General features: G+C 41.1%; 1 protein-coding gene across 3 annotated transcripts in view; it reads left to right on the top strand.

The window, feature by feature from the left end:
• Positions 1–15,749, top strand: part of ANK3 (ankyrin 3) — a 670,694-nt gene that overhangs the window by 505,456 nt on the left and 149,489 nt on the right. For all 3 annotated transcript variants that reach the window (XM_059397461.1, XM_059397462.1, XM_059397460.1), the window contains 5 exons: positions 689–787; positions 6,470–6,667; positions 8,493–8,591; positions 10,943–11,041; positions 13,108–13,206. In XM_059397461.1, coding sequence (XP_059253444.1) covers positions 689–787; positions 6,470–6,667; positions 8,493–8,591; positions 10,943–11,041; positions 13,108–13,206 — 594 coding nt within the window. The remainder of the gene's footprint in view (positions 1–688; positions 788–6,469; positions 6,668–8,492; positions 8,592–10,942; positions 11,042–13,107; positions 13,207–15,749) is intronic.

Below are 15,749 nucleotides of genomic sequence, written 5' to 3'. Positions count from 1 at the left end.
AGAAAGACATTTATCATATGGTTTCACTCATATGTGAAATATTAGAAATAGTGCGGTGGATCACAGGAAAAGGGAGGGAAAACTGAATGGGAAGCAACCCGACAGGGAGACAAACCATGAGAAATTGTTAACTATAGGAGAAAAACTGAGGGTTGCTGGAGGGGCGGTGGGTGAGGGATGGGGTAGTTGGACGTTAAGTAGGGCACGTGATGTGATGAGAGTGGGAGTTACATGCAACTCATGAGTTACTGAACTCTACATTTGAAACTAATGATGGACTGTATGTTGGCTAATTGAACTTAAATTTAAAAGAAAATAAAATGAGGTTGATCTTTAAAAAAACAAATTTTTATAATAAAAGTTTATTTTTTTACTTTTTTTAAATGGTGGCTCTCAAATTACTTATGGTAGGTCAATTCCATTGGATATGGAAAGAGTAGGGAAACAATCGTATTTTTAATGGTGAGTATTCTAATATGTGGGAAATTATGCATTTTACAACTGCTTAAACTTTTGAAAAATTTAGTTTTCTACTTAGGAATAGGAAATTATTTTGAGATATGTGAGTAAATGTTTGAAAGTCCCAGGTCCACAACATGTTGGAAGTCGCACCAAATCCTGAAGAAAGACACTGCATTTATGGAGTTTCCCATCAAATCTAACTGAAGATGTTGCCTTTGTTCCTCAGGACGGTCTGACGCCCCTGCACTGTGGAGCAAGGAGCGGCCATGAGCAGGTGGTGGAAATGCTGCTCGACCGAGCAGCCCCCATTCTTTCAAAAACCAAGGTAATTTCTTCCCAAGTTTTTGGAGGTGGACTGTATTTCACTTTGCATGCCTTTACTGCCTGTTGAGCTTATTTAACTGCCTTTGAATCATAGAAAAATGATACCATTCCAATGTAGCAGTGAAGAGTAGTTCAGATCTTGGAGAACCTTAACATTAGTTTGGGTTTATGAAGCCTTTCGATGGAGTGCGCCCTGCCACAAAGTCGTCTTTGTGCATGTTGCTTGTTTTTGCTTTATTTTGGGAACACTCACTGCTTGATCTTACTCTGTGAAATTTTCATAGCTCATCAATCATTGTTTATTTGTGAAAGAAAATATAAGATCTATAGTCTCGGAAGTCTGGGGACTGGCTCTCTTTGTCCCGCCCTTTGGTTTATTTCTTGAGGGTTTACAGATTATTAAAGGGGATATCGTTTAACTGATAAAGGCTGGAAACTTTGGAACGATGGCATCTTGCTTGAGTCTTTGGCAAAGTTGACATATGCAAAAAGAATGCATGGTGATTGCCTCAAAATGAATGTCTTACAGAATGTCTTCTGGATTTTTATGATAAAGCCTTTGGCACTATTTAATAAGAGAATATTTATAAATAAATTTTGAAACATACGGAATACCTGAGTCCCATAATTTTTGTTAATCTGATCAGTGATACGTGGAAACTGCATTAAGCTTTATAAAGAGCCTTACTTCTAAATGTCATCAAAACAACAAAAACACATGTTACTCCTGTGTGCGAGTACTCTGGTTGGTGTTTCCTCAACAGCCCTAGTGGAGATGCAAGAGGTTCCAGGTGGTCTGAACAATTCCGTCACTCATTTGAAATGTAGGGTTTACATTAGTAACCAAGTGGGGTGTTACCAACAGTATGAAACAGCCACAGTATTTCATTGTATGTGATGACACCTTGACCTTTTGAGGGCTTCTCATCTAAGGCCTTCTGGCTCTGCTTTGTCCTTTCAAGAAGTCTGTATTTATCTTTTCTCCACCTCTACTGCTTTCTTCTGAGTCACCTCACCACTAACTGGAGCCTTACAACAGCTTCCTTACTGGTGCCTCCATCCTGCCATGGTCCTCTCCAGCCCCATTCCCAATGCACAACAGTCAATGTAGCCAGATCACGTCAACCACACCGTGTCACCTCCTGCCTAAAAACCCTTGTTCTCTTCAAAATTAATTTTCATTTCATCAAAACAATAAGGCATAGCTAAAAATAAAATTGCTGTCTCCATCTTTTCTCCCTTTTGTTCCTCTCATTGTTTTTTCTTTCTTTCCAAGATATTTCCTTGATTTTTTTTCTTCTGTGCTTATAATGGGCAAGAACATTTTCTTGTTCTCTGATAACTTCTTTTCTTAAAGCATCCAGTTCTTGTTTAATGGATGCGATATAGTCTATTACCTTTCTGAGAACACCCCAGAATTTAATTTTTTCCTGCCTCTCTTCTGTCTCTTATTCCTCACAATATATTTTTTCTCTGTGTTGGTTTTGTCTCTCTCTTTCATGTTGGGGTTTCCCACAGGTGTTTGTACCCCACCATCAGTGTCAGGCACTAACATTTGAGTGGAAACTCCATGCGAGTGTAGGCAGGACTCCACTGGTGGTGAGCCGTACACGTCCCCCCATGTCACGGTTAATTGCCCTTTTTTTCTGGCAAGTTCAGTTATTTTGAGAGACGAATCTGCTAATGTTTTACAGTGTAGAATCTGTGTCAGTACATTCCGAGTAAGAAAAAAAAAAGAGGGGGCTGTCATTCTCCTAGTTCTCTATGCATACATCAATCATGGTAGTGATAACAAATACTTACGTGGTATCCAAGCACTTTTCATATATGGACCCACTGAATCCTCACAATGAGGCACCAGTTTTACTCTTAGGCCCTTTTAATAGATGAGGCAACTGAGACCCAAAGGGTTAAAATAACTTTCTCAAGAGAGCTCAGCTCATGTCAGAACAAGGATTTGAACGCAGGCAGTCTAACTGGAGAGACCACACTCTTGACACCCATGCCAGCCTTCCTTTTTCTGTGAGCACCTGGTATCACTCCAGAGCCTCACCACTGCTACTGCCCAGGCTCCTGCTTCCAGAATCGCTCTGCTTCAGTTTCTCCAGAAACTAAACTCCTGATTTCCTGAGAAGGACAAGGGGAAAATCCTTTTGCTTTGCTAGGTCCGAAGAACCTAGAAACCTGACCGCTCCATACACAGGTGAGCCAATCCTGCTTTTGACTCCAGGCCTCATCTTTATCTTCCAAGTTGTGTCGTGCTTCCATCTGCCCTGCCTTTGGGGCATCTGAGAAATCAATCACCTGTCTTTATTTTACCCAGTGGGTTGGAGCCACATCATTGAGCCTATTGTGTACATCTTTTTCCAGTTCTGTATTCAGTGACATCAAATTGATGGCTCGAAATCAGTCATAGTGGGGTTCTTCACACCATGGGGATTGGCAAATGTCACATATTAGGGTTTTTCTTTTTTTCTTTTCTTTAAAATATTTTATTTACTTATTTGACAGAGAGAGAGATCAGAAGTAGGCAGAGAGGCAGGAAGAGAGAGAGGGGGAAGCAGGCTCCTCACTAACCAGAGAGCCCGATGCAGGGCCTGATCCCAGGACCCTGAGATCATGACCCAAGCTGAAGGCAGAGGCTCAACCCACTAAGCCAAACCAGGTGCCCCAGAGTTTTTCTTTTTCAAAGAGCTATAGTTATTAAACATTAACCAGTAACACCGCTGATGTACCCTTCCACAGACGCTTAGCATTCTACCTTCTCTCTTCTGCTGGATGTGTTAACACACTAAACCCTCTTTTGACATTCTACAATGTATAGACATCACACCTCTGTTTTTATTTCCTTTCCTGTGTGTTTTGGGGGTGTGTGCATACATGCCCTTGTGGAATTTATCTTTTAAATTGCTTCAGAGTTTGGGAAAGGATGGATGCGTATAGGTCATATCTACCATGTTTGTTCAGAAGTAGCCTCCTGCCCTAATAAATTCCTGACCAGCATCTGACCACCTCCTCTTGTTCTGCTCCCTACCATCTTCCAGCCAGCTGGCCTGCTTCCACTTTCCAGAACGCACCAGGTTTACCCTCATGTCCTGTGCCCCTACATGGAGTTCCCTCAGCTTGTCCCAGATCTCTGCCGTCTCTACCCATTTTCTGACTCCAGTGTTTTGTTCTCACAGAGGCTTCCTTGTTAGCTTTTCTTCCTGTGTACTTATCTCTCTCCTTGGTAGAATGAAAGCAAGGACTTTGCCTCCTTCGGTGTGGTATCCCAGGCCCCTAAATTAGTGTCTGGCCCATAGTAGACCTCCCAGAAACATTTCCTGAATGAATTTTAAGTGAATGAATGCGTTTCTGACTTTAAGGCCATCTGTCTAATTCCTCAAGGCTTTCATCTTTCTGAGCTAAGGAAAGCCGTCGTGTTGGATCTGTATGTTCAGCTTTACGAGGGGGCAGTCTGTGATAAGACCCCTCTTCCTAGGGCAGAAGGTCTTTACATTCTTCTCCTCCTTCTCCAATGCCCTATAACTTACCTACTCATATATTGTTATTTTGTGTATCGCTAGAGAATTTTTTTCTTTCGTTGGCACTGCCTCCCATCTCTACTCTCCACGACTATCATTTGATCTCTGAGATTTTGTTTCTTTGTTTACTTCACCATTCAGAACATAAAGCAAAGGAATGTCTTGGCAGGGAGGAAAGGAGATGTACATGTGCTCGTGGGTGGCAGGATCTCAAATGAGAAGCATCCCCATCCTTTGTTGCATGTTAGTGTCTACTTCGATTTAGAATGTTAGAGTGGAATTTTTTAGGCAAAAATATTCTTTTTTTTAAAGATTTTATTTATTTATTTGACGGAGAGAGAGAGAGAGCACAAGTAGGCAGAGAGGCAGGTGTGGGGGGGGGGTGGAGGAAGCAGGCTCCCCGCTGAGCAGAGAACCAGATGCAGGGCTCCATCCCAGGACCCTGAGATCATGACCTGAGCGAAGGCAGAGGCTTAACCCACTGAGCCACCCAGACACCCCTAGGCAGAAATATTCTGATTGACCATGTATGAAGTCTTTAAAGTTACATGAATATTTATTTTTCTATATATGCCGCACAATCTGGGGAAATTATAATCCATGAAATTTTACTTGCAAGGAGCACAACTAGTGTTGCATTGAAATATATCACAGTGAGTGAATGGTACCATGAGGGCGGCTAGAGGAAGGCTTGCACTGTTTTTATCTTGATCTACTATTTTATGTCATTAATAGATAAATTACGGGAAATAACTTGGCCCAGAGGATTCAGAAATCCCGGAGTCATCAGTGCCTATTTAATACATCATTATTTTCAAAGTTCACCGATGACACATGTTTTGGAAACTGAATTTGCACTCGCTTCTTGCCCACCCCCAGATATGTTAAACTATGTTACAGTGATGAACAGAGCCTCTCTTGACAATTGGATTCTCTAGAAATTTCCCAGACTCCTCCACTTTGCCTGCATATTTGAAGGAAGCATGTGCGAAAGGACTAACATCTTAATGCCTTATTTTTGTCTTCACTGGGAAATAAGTACTGGATGCTAAATGTCCTCCAACCTGCTTTATTTCTTCTCACAACTCTTTAAAGAATTTTTGACTTATTCCTACCACGCATGATTAACTGTGTCGTTGATCCCAGTTGATTTAAATAGAGGCAGGTGTTAGTTGAGGAGTTGGTCAGTGCCTTGCCTTTCCTCATCACAGACACAGGGGGGCACCAGACTGATGGAAGAGGAAAAATTTCCTTTCTACATTGATAGGAAATGAAATGTGCTGTTTTAGTCAGATCTTTTTTTATTGATCAAATCAATATAAGAATATCAAGTGTTAGTAACTTGTAAGGAAAAAAAAAAAGCCAGTGTAATGAATTCCAATCTACTTTTGCTTTTTTAAAAAATTTTTAAAAATCCTTCTCACTCTTAAATATTAAGAATTCCAGGAATGCCTGGCTGGCTTAGTCCATGGAGCATACAGCTTTTGATCTCAGGATTGTGGTTTCAAGGCCCATTTGGGAATGGAGATTACTTAAAATCTTAAAGAAAAAAAAAAAGGAAAGAAAAAAGAAAGAATTTTAGTTCACTGGGGATAAGATAAATAATGGACGTTAGTACAATTCATATTTTTTAAAAAATTAGGCTCCACGTCCAGTGTGGAGCCCAGCACGGGCCTTGAACTCACAACCCCAAGATCAAGACCTGAGCTGAGATCAAGAGTTGAATGTTTAACTGACTGAGCCACCCAGTCACCCCAATTCACACCATGTTTAAAACCAGAAAAGAAATTATCTTGAAAAATTTGTTTTCAACTGATAAAAGAAGTGAGAGGACTAGGTTTAAAAATAGCTAGAGTTCAAAACAATCATCAAAACCTTTTAAAAAGAGGGTGGCTGGCTGGCTCAGTTGGTAGATCATGTGACTTTGATCTTTGATCTTGTGTGTCGTATAGAGTTTACTTAAAATTAAAAGTAATATGACATGTTAACGACTTGGAATTTAGATAATAAAACTTTTAAAAAAGCCTTTTAAAAAAGAAAAGGTATTTCTGTGTGAAAAACTAGGCTTTCATCTTCTCATATTTGTGCTGTATTTTATGTTCGGGACATTTGCATTTAAAAGGTAAAACATTAAACTCTGATTTTCTTATGTGTTCCAGAATGGATTGTCTCCATTGCATATGGCCACACAAGGGGATCACTTGAACTGCGTCCAGCTTCTCCTCCAGCATAATGTGCCCGTGGACGACGTCACCAATGACTACCTGACTGCCCTCCACGTGGCTGCCCACTGCGGGCATTACAAAGTCGCCAAGGTCCTCCTGGACAAGAAAGCGAACCCCAATGCCAAAGCCCTGGTGAGTGGCTAAGCCAACAGCTCCAGTCTGTGTTGTCTTGCTGACAACATGCGGCCTCCACGTGAGAAGAGATTACTTTGAGGAGGTAAAAATAGAAGCTCTAGTTAAGTAAAGTGTACTTCCCCTCAACTTTTTTCAAATATCCTTTAAAGAAACAACCTATTTCTGATGTGAACAAGGCCGATGGGGCTAAATCATTAATCTCTTTATGGTCGCACTGGTGAATCTCTTAACATAAATAAGACCCAAAAACTGTAGGTGTAGAAAAGACTGAGGTGATTAGACTTATCTTACTGAGGGTATAGTTATATTTATATGAATTAAAATTTTTTCCCCAAGATCTAAAAAAATGAGGAAAAGTGGTCAAAAAACTTTCTCTTACCCATCAGTGGTCTAGGAATGTGTGAGCTAAACTTTTGTGTTACGTTTACCATGTAAGCTAACATATGGCCAGTCATCTCCTTTTCCTATTGATAAAAATGAAAATTTGGTCTCATTTGTAGTCTTAACTCCTAAAATGATCTGTTATTTTAACCCCTAGCTGTACTGTAATTTGATTTTCTTGATGAGATAGGGTTTTTGTCTTTGGAAAAATAAATAATCCCAATTTGGTAAGCTGTTTAAATTTAGTTCAGAATAAGCACCCATGTTTAGGAAAAAATCAGTCACCAAATGCTAGGGAAGACATGTAAATTGACTAGCAATTTTAAGGTAAAGGCTGTCATCTGATCAACTGATTTAGAAAGGGTCACTGTTCCTTTCCAACTGGTACTGTCTCCCTGTCCCAACGGACCCCCAGTGCCTCTGCTACTCTGGGGGCAGGAAACATGAGGACTGAGGAGTACTCTGACCCCAGCCTGTCATTGTCACTAAAAGCTTTTACTGAAATAGTATTTCAAAAGCTGTTGACCTGACCAGTATATCAAGCATATCTTTGAATTCTGAGAAGGGAGGAAAAGAAATTAGCAGTTATGACTCATTTTTCCATACAAGAAAAAAAAAAAGCCTTAAAACAGGGTGTGGACATTCACTCTCATTTTCCTCTGACTTGGAAGATTTCACAACATGTGGAGGTTAGAGCCAGTCATCCTGGGATGGACTATGGCCAGGTAAACGGTCTCAGAGTGGCTGTGGAAACACCTATGGTGACTTGGACCTAAGCTTTTAGAGTGGCCCCTGATACTTTATAGTTCTCTATGGTGACTGAAAAATGCTCTGTGGTTTCAATGATCGAGTGGTATGATTTGGAGCTAATTTGTGAAAAAGCAGACTCCTTTATTAGATGAAATGTGAAACCAAGTGATCCAAATAATGTTGGGTTGTTTCCTGCTTCCTTGGGAGTAAACACCTATTTGAACCCTAAAACTGGAAGGGATGAAAACATTCTAGAACCAGTCTTGTAGTTGTCCTAAAATTCAACAGAGAATGCTGAATGGCATTGGCAGAGTTTGGGCTGTGAGGACAAATGTTTGGGCCCAGCTGTTTTTAGTCTGTATTTGAAATGAGATGGAGGAGGGAGGGACATATTATTTGGAAGAGTGAATTCCAAAATAACATAATCTAAAAAAACTCATGACCATTTTGCCTCAGCCACCAAGAGGCTGTGACAAAAATTCACTTCCTGTTCGTGATCAGCAGAGTACTGTGGATTTCTAGGAGCAGCTAGACTACCTACGCTTCCAGAGAAGAATCCGCGTTCTGTTTCATCGCGTCATTTACTTCCAAATCCTTACAGAACATCATTTCCCAAACATTTTACCACACTCGGAGGAATTGTATCTTCAAGGAATGTGGTCATGTACTTCTGTGCCTTTGTCCCTTTCAGAACGGCTTCACTCCTCTTCATATTGCCTGCAAGAAGAATCGAATTAAAGTCATGGAACTCCTTCTGAAACACGGTGCATCCATCCAAGCTGTAACCGAGGTGAGGCGAGGAGGATTTCTAGGCTTCGCCGTGTCACCAGTGTATACCTTCACAGCTGGAGTCTCAGAGCCTTCCTCAGAGAACAGCTAGTTGTGCTGTGTGTGTGATTGCCACTGATGACTGTGTAGATCCTTCACCCAAGGGGCTGCCCATCCGGAGGAGAATAGACAGGAGTCTGGGGGGTGGGTACAAACACATCATCCAAAACACATGCTTCATGCTTAGGGGTGAGTGGTACCATCAACGAAAGCGTAATTTTCATGAAATCCTGTCATGCAGTACTCCTCAGTGGGAGCGATTTTGCCCCCCAGGGGGCAGCTGACCACGTCTGGAGGTATTTTCAGTTGTGACAGCCACATGGTGCTACTAGAGGCCAGTGCCAATGAATAGTTGACAGTGTATACAGGCCAGCCTTCTACAACAATGAATTATCTGGTGCATAATGTCAACTTTGCCAAGGTGGAGAAACTCTGTATACTCAAACCTCCAGGTGTTTGTAAACTGAACACTTCTCTCTCCCAAAATTCAGAATGAACGACACACAGAGTTGCTGAAGTTAATAAAGGACTAGCTCTAGGTTTCTTTTGTACAAACTGACATGGAACTCAGAGGAATGTTCCACCAGGACCAGTGCTGAGCCTGCAAGACAGCAAACCAGGCTCGGCCACCCCTGGCCCCTCTGGACTCTCCTTCCCTACTCCAGCCCCAGCACTCTGGTCTCCCTAGATGCCAGCCATGACACTTCCCTAGACTGGACACCCTTTCATTCACCTCCCTATCTCTGCACCCTCCATGTGTCACCCCAGCTTTGCTCAGCTAATTCTGCACACCCGCCTGGACGGGATAGGGAAATCCCTCACCCCTGGCCCACTGTAGGAGCTCCCCTGCAGACTGCCTCTTCCCATCAAAGCACGTATGACCTAACTACTCTCCTGCCCCCAGAGAGTCCAGGCTCTCTCTGGAGTCCAGGCTCCATGGGCACAGGCTGAGCCCCACTGGTCTGTAGATGCCAGCAACACAGTGTAGGCCGTTCAGTAAAGGTTTGTTGAATGCATCAGTGAAGGCTGTAGCATTGGAAGCAAATAGAAAGTTTGAGATCTAGCTTAGTGACTGTTACTTTGCCTGATTTTCTTATCTGCAGATGAAACATTTGCCTTGATTTGCGACACAATTTTAAAATGATAAATGATTGAAAATATTACTACTGCTTTATTCTTTCTTCACTCTTACGGCTTTATTATGGCACCTGTGATTTTAAAAGCTTATTCTCAGTGCGCAGCAACCATTTTTAAAGTCAGAGTGGGCTCTGCGATCAAATTTTTTTGACTGATGTTTGAATAAATATCCAGAGATGTCAGCCCCTGAGAAGGGGCTGTTGCCAGTCCTGTATTCCCTGAGAGCTCCCAAAGGCAGGGCAGACGGAGATGAGGGCTTGGCCCTGCGCATGTTCTAAGGACTCCCCCTGCTGATGGAGAAAAGTGCCAAATTACAACACAGAGCTTTTCCCTGGTTCCCTCGGTTGCCACTGTCTGAAGGTGGGGCAACCAGAATTATTTCTCTTCTGCCCTTTACCTCACTATTATTAGGCAGAGTTCCTTTCACATATTTTTTTGACATTTCTCAAATTTCTCTTGAGATTGGTATCTCCTTCTCACTCTCTTTAAAAAAAAAAAAAAAAACTTTTTCTAGGCATGTTAAATATTTTTACCAAATGACGATGTTCATGTTGCAAGTGGAATGAAATTCTAAAAAATTATAAGTGGCATCATTTCACATACAAAGCACAAGTGTTATGGCTGTGTGTGTGTGTAGGATTATAGACAAACAATATTTAAAGTCTAGTCTAGTGACCTTTGTATTATTTGCCTTACTTAATTTATAATATTCATGAAATTTAAAAATTGATTAAAGATTTAATGCTGATTTGCTCGTTTTTTAGAAGGTTGGCATTAAGTACCCCCCTTAGACACACACACACACACACACACACACACACGGTTATATGGATAAAGAAGGTTTGGTAGCAAAGGGGAAAAAAACTTTAAGTCATTTTTCTCTAATTTTTTCTCATTGATCTTCATAAAATATATGAACTTTTTCTTCTTTAGTGGATATGACATAGGTCTTTCATAATCACCGAACCTGCTTTAAGGAAACGATGATCATGTCCTGATGCGTTTATCTTATTGAATCTGAATCTATGCCAAAAATAGGCAGGGCGCTGGTGTCTTTGATCTGATCACTCAAGTGGTTATATTAAGGTGGGTGGGTGGAGGGCAGGCAGGGAGACAGGCAGACAAAACCTTTTCATGATAAGATCACAAACCAGCATTTCCCTCTTTTCTTCCTAGTCGGGCCTTACCCCAATCCATGTTGCTGCCTTCATGGGGCATGTAAATATCGTATCACAACTAATGCATCATGGAGCCTCTCCAAACACCACCAATGTGGTAAGTATCCTTCCAAGAAAGAAGGTCCAATTATGAGTATTTCAGAAACTGGTGAAGATTGTTCTTATTTACTTATTTTTAAGTAATTTTTAATAATTATTTTTATTAAATAAAATAATTATATTTTATATAAATATATAATATTATATAATACTATATATCAATATAGTATTATATTATTATATAATATACATATTTTATATTGTATATTGTATAATATTAATATTATATAATACATAATATTATATAAAATAATTAAATTATTTAAAAAATAATAGGTTAATTACTATTTACTGCTTAAAAGACAAAATTTAAGAATACCTGTGCTTTCCTTTACTTCGAAAGCAAGATCTGTTCAATCACTAGCTGATCGCAAAACATTAGGACTTATGAGTTGTGTGTATAGACCTTACAGATATGTTACTATTGGATATTGCACTCTAAAAAATAGCTTTGGAAGAAGGGAAGATTTTTTGGTTTTTGTTTTTTAACAATAGAAGCATTTAGTAAGTGTTTCATGTTGAGGAAGCACCTCAAATCACCATTATTATAATTGCAAGTAAATTCAGAATGATTTTTCTCATTAGTGTGCTTGAGCATGTTATAGCAGAGCCATGATTACAGCAAATCCATGTTCATAGATCATTGGATGGTATTGCTTTTCCACACTAATCATTGCTCTGCAGAACCATAAGACTCATTTCAGAGTAAGTATTGGAGAGGTGACTTCTCACCTTAGGTCTGCGTGTGGCATTTAACATTACCTTACAGGACTTTAAGTTAGACATCATAGTATTATTAGCATAACAGACCACAAGCCTAAGAACCTGGTTGGACTCATGAGCACCACAGCATTAACAAATAAACCACACGCTGGCACAGAAAGGGTCAGCCACAAGGTCCGAACACTCCCCTTGATGGTGGGCTTCCAGTAAGGCTCTGTCTTCCGGAGCCCAAATCAGCACATGCACAAGATACAGACCAGCTTCGCAGCTGACAGGTAATCTTTTCTGTAACTAATGCCAGAGAGAGAGATTTCCCTTCATTAAGAAGACCCTGGATAATACAGTAAACTCTATCCCGGATGCTTTTCCAGTAAACACAGTAACAAGTTACACGTGAATGTGCCTTTGTATATCCTGCTAGGGAGGTGGCTATCCTGTAACACAAGGCTTGATTTAGAAAAGGAATTTGTGGGTGGGTGCCCATGGTGTGAGAGAATCCTTTGATTTCTGTGACTATTTGTTTCTATCCATTTTTTAAAAATATTTTCATTGTTTATTAAATAAATGAACAGATGATCTGAATTCAGTTCTTTTGGCGAAAATGGGGGCATGGTTGGGTTGGAGGAATCCAGTGACAAGGAAAAGGGCCCCGTGGGATAATGTGCAAACTAGGATACTGGTGTGCTGAGGTAAAGCAGAGAAAGCAAACCAACTGCCTGCAACCGAGTCTGACCCTCAGGTGTGTCTATGTTGTCCTTGCAGATTTAGGGTTTTGCTTTGTTCTGGGTGCAATTCTGATTTGGGGGGACCAGGCTTAAGAAGTAATGCAAATATCCAAACTGCCACTGCTTTTGAAAAAGAGGAAGGTGTGGCCTGCCGGGGCTGGCATCCTACTGGGCTACCAGCTACCGCTACCAAAGCCTTCTGCATGTCAGGCAGCACTGCCACCCCCCAACACACCCACCATGGAGGGGGCGGGGTGCTCTGTTGTGGAGCAGTCCCTGGCTGTTGCCTTCGCTCATTTCCTCTCCTGCTTGGCTCTGGTGAGCATTCACCTGTCAAGCCCTCCGGGGGCCAATGGAGCAACACTTCTGATACTGCCAGAGACTTGGCTCCCCAGGGTTACACCAGCCCTTCCATCATGAATCAGGTGGATGTGAACTTCTTGAGTATTCAATTTCCTGTCCTTCCTCATTTTCAGTAAGGAAGTGCTTGGGACTATTTTTTCCAAAAAAAAAAAAAAAAGAAAAGAAAAAACCCTCCATCGTAAGCTTTATGCCAATAAAATATGCCACCCTCCTCGAGAGCTGTAGTTAATTACCCTTGGCTCCTGTTCCCCAGAGAGGAGAAACAGCATTGCACATGGCAGCTCGATCTGGTCAAGCCGAAGTTGTGAGATATCTGGTGCAAGATGGAGCTCAGGTAGAAGCTAAAGCCAAGGTACGTTGCAACCCATGAAAGTGTGTGCTATTGAGGGGAAAAAAAAACCTGATTTTATTACAGCCTTTAAACACATGCATGCTCCCTTCCAGGAATACTTTCATAAAGTAATGACAAAAGTTCTATGCATGTGATATTGTAAAAAAAAAAAAAAAAAAAAAAAAAATCCCAACACATTTGTCCATTCAATTATTTGACAAAATTAAATGGAACAAGAACTTTGTGCCAGAAAGAACTCTGTGTCCTTGGCATATTGTTAGCCCTTTGCAGATTTGGAACCAAACCGAGACTTGGTCCAGAGTTTTTCACACTCCACAGAGAAGGACTTAGGCTCAAAACTTCTAGAACAAGCACAGTTCGGAAGCACGACTGAACTCTTTTGGTTAACTTCTGTGTCACTGGTCACAGACATAAAAGGAAAAAGGAAGTTTTTACTTTTTCTTCACAATTTGTGAAGCCGTGAAGAGACTTGAGACTTGAATTGGAATGGTTTCAGTTTGAATTTGACTGCTTCATTCTCTGCCTGGTGTTTAATTTCCAAAAGAAACCCATTTACCTGTCACCCATTGCCTGTCAGTTGGTCTGGTTATCAAGATGGCAGTTCAGGTCAGGAATTATAAATAAATACATAGATTCTTTAACTGCTTAATTTAACTTTTGTATATAAATGTACATTTATTTGCCATTTATTTGCATTGTCTACAGTTTCTAGTTTCAGGTTAGGTAGAGAGAAAACCAAGACACGTATGAAGCAGTTTGTATGCAGAATATTTCTAGACTTTTATAATATTCTCCCAATGTTTTTAGCTATCTCACCTGCATCTAATTTGACCATAGTTGTTTTTTCCCAACTTCTATCAACACTCTCCAAAGCTTTCAACTTAGTATTCTTAGGGAAAAATTGAGGCTTCTCTTTCATACTCATATTTTACCTGCTAACTTATTGTGTGATTGTATAATTAAAGTAATTAGTGCAAATAAAGCACAAAGTAGTAAAGTGACTAGTACAAACATACTAGTGTGGGAACAAACACAACTACATCATTATAAGCATGAAATCTGCAGATGAGCACAAAGGTTGTAACGTTCTGAGCAGCCATCACACACTCTGAGTGTCCAACAGACTGTGGTGCCACTTGGTGCATTTTACAGAGGATCTGGAGACCTTTTCTGTTAAATGGACGAGAGTAAATATTTTAGGCTTTGCCAGATGCTCCATCTCAGCCACAGCTGCTCAGCTCTGACATTCTAGAGCAAAAAGCAGCCATAGGCAATACTACATAAGCATATGGGCATGTCTGTTTCCAATAAAACTTTATTTACAAACACAAGCAGCAACTGGATCTGGCCCCTGGGTTGTAGTTTCTCAGCCCTGATCTAAAGAGATTGGTTCAATCTGCTTCATCAATAAAGAACCACGGATAGGAAAGGCTGTACTCTACCACGGATTACAAGAAACCTCACATTTTCTGAGTGTTGGTGGTTCCATACCAAGCAATGTACCCAGGGAATGGTTAACCCACAAGCTGAAATGGAGGAGATAATTCATAGTGATGATGATTTCATTAAGGAGGCAGTATGTATCATGATTAAGAACCTGACCTCCTCAGCCAGACTGCCTGGGTTTGAATCTTGATCCACCACTTCCCAGCTCTGTAATGTTGGGCAATTAATTAACATCTCCATGGCACATTTCTTTTCCTAGTTTCTTCATATAGAAACTGAGAGTCCTGATAGTTGCTGGTGATAAGATTGGTGTGATGATGAATGAGTGAATGTAGGTGGAGTACTTAGCACAGAGCCTGGGACATGTAGATGCTCAGCAAATGTGCAGTGGTGGTGGTGGCCAAAGGAGAATTATGGGAGATCTTTCTGCAGCAATTATCTTGTTCTGGTTTCAGTACTCTTCTTCCTGTGGCGCCCCAATTCCTTTTACACTTCTTATATAGACTCTCTTGCTTTGGCCTTAACTCTCATCCTACTTTTATCTTCAAAGACGTCTCCTGTGCTCCAACCTCTTTTGTACACCTTCCCTACAGGAAGCACTTACCTGAACTTTTTTCCCATTCAGGTGTGGGCTTTCCTTTTAAAAATGAGATGGCCAGGGGCACCTGGGTGGCTCAGTGAGTTAAGCCGCTGCCTTCGGCTCAGGTCATGATCTCAGTGTCCTGGATCGAGTCCCGCATCGGACTCTCTGCTCAGCAGGGAGCCTGCTTCCTCCTCTCTCTCTCTCTCTCTCTCTGCCTGCCTCTCTGCCTGCTTGTGGTCTCTCTCTGTCAAATAAATAAATAAAATCTTTAAAAAAAAAAAAATGAGATGGCCATTGGGTTGGCCAGTGGAAAAACAATGGCCCCCACAGGGCATCGTTGGGCAAACTAAAAAAGACTCCTCTCCCCCTTGGGGATAAGACCCTAACAGTGCAAGATTTGGTGCCTCATGCCTCGGGGTAAATTGTAATAAGGGACCCTTCTACTGGAGGCAGATCCCACCCATGCCCGGAATGTACCACTTGACAAGCAGAGGGTGGGCTGGCTTTTAGCCCC

This window comes from Mustela nigripes, chromosome 4 (genome assembly GCF_022355385.1).
Source record: "Mustela nigripes isolate SB6536 chromosome 4, MUSNIG.SB6536, whole genome shotgun sequence".
Taxonomy (NCBI): domain Eukaryota; kingdom Metazoa; phylum Chordata; class Mammalia; order Carnivora; family Mustelidae; genus Mustela; species Mustela nigripes.
The sequence above is the reverse complement of the archived record's forward strand: the minus strand, read 5'-3'. Positions and strand labels throughout refer to the sequence as shown.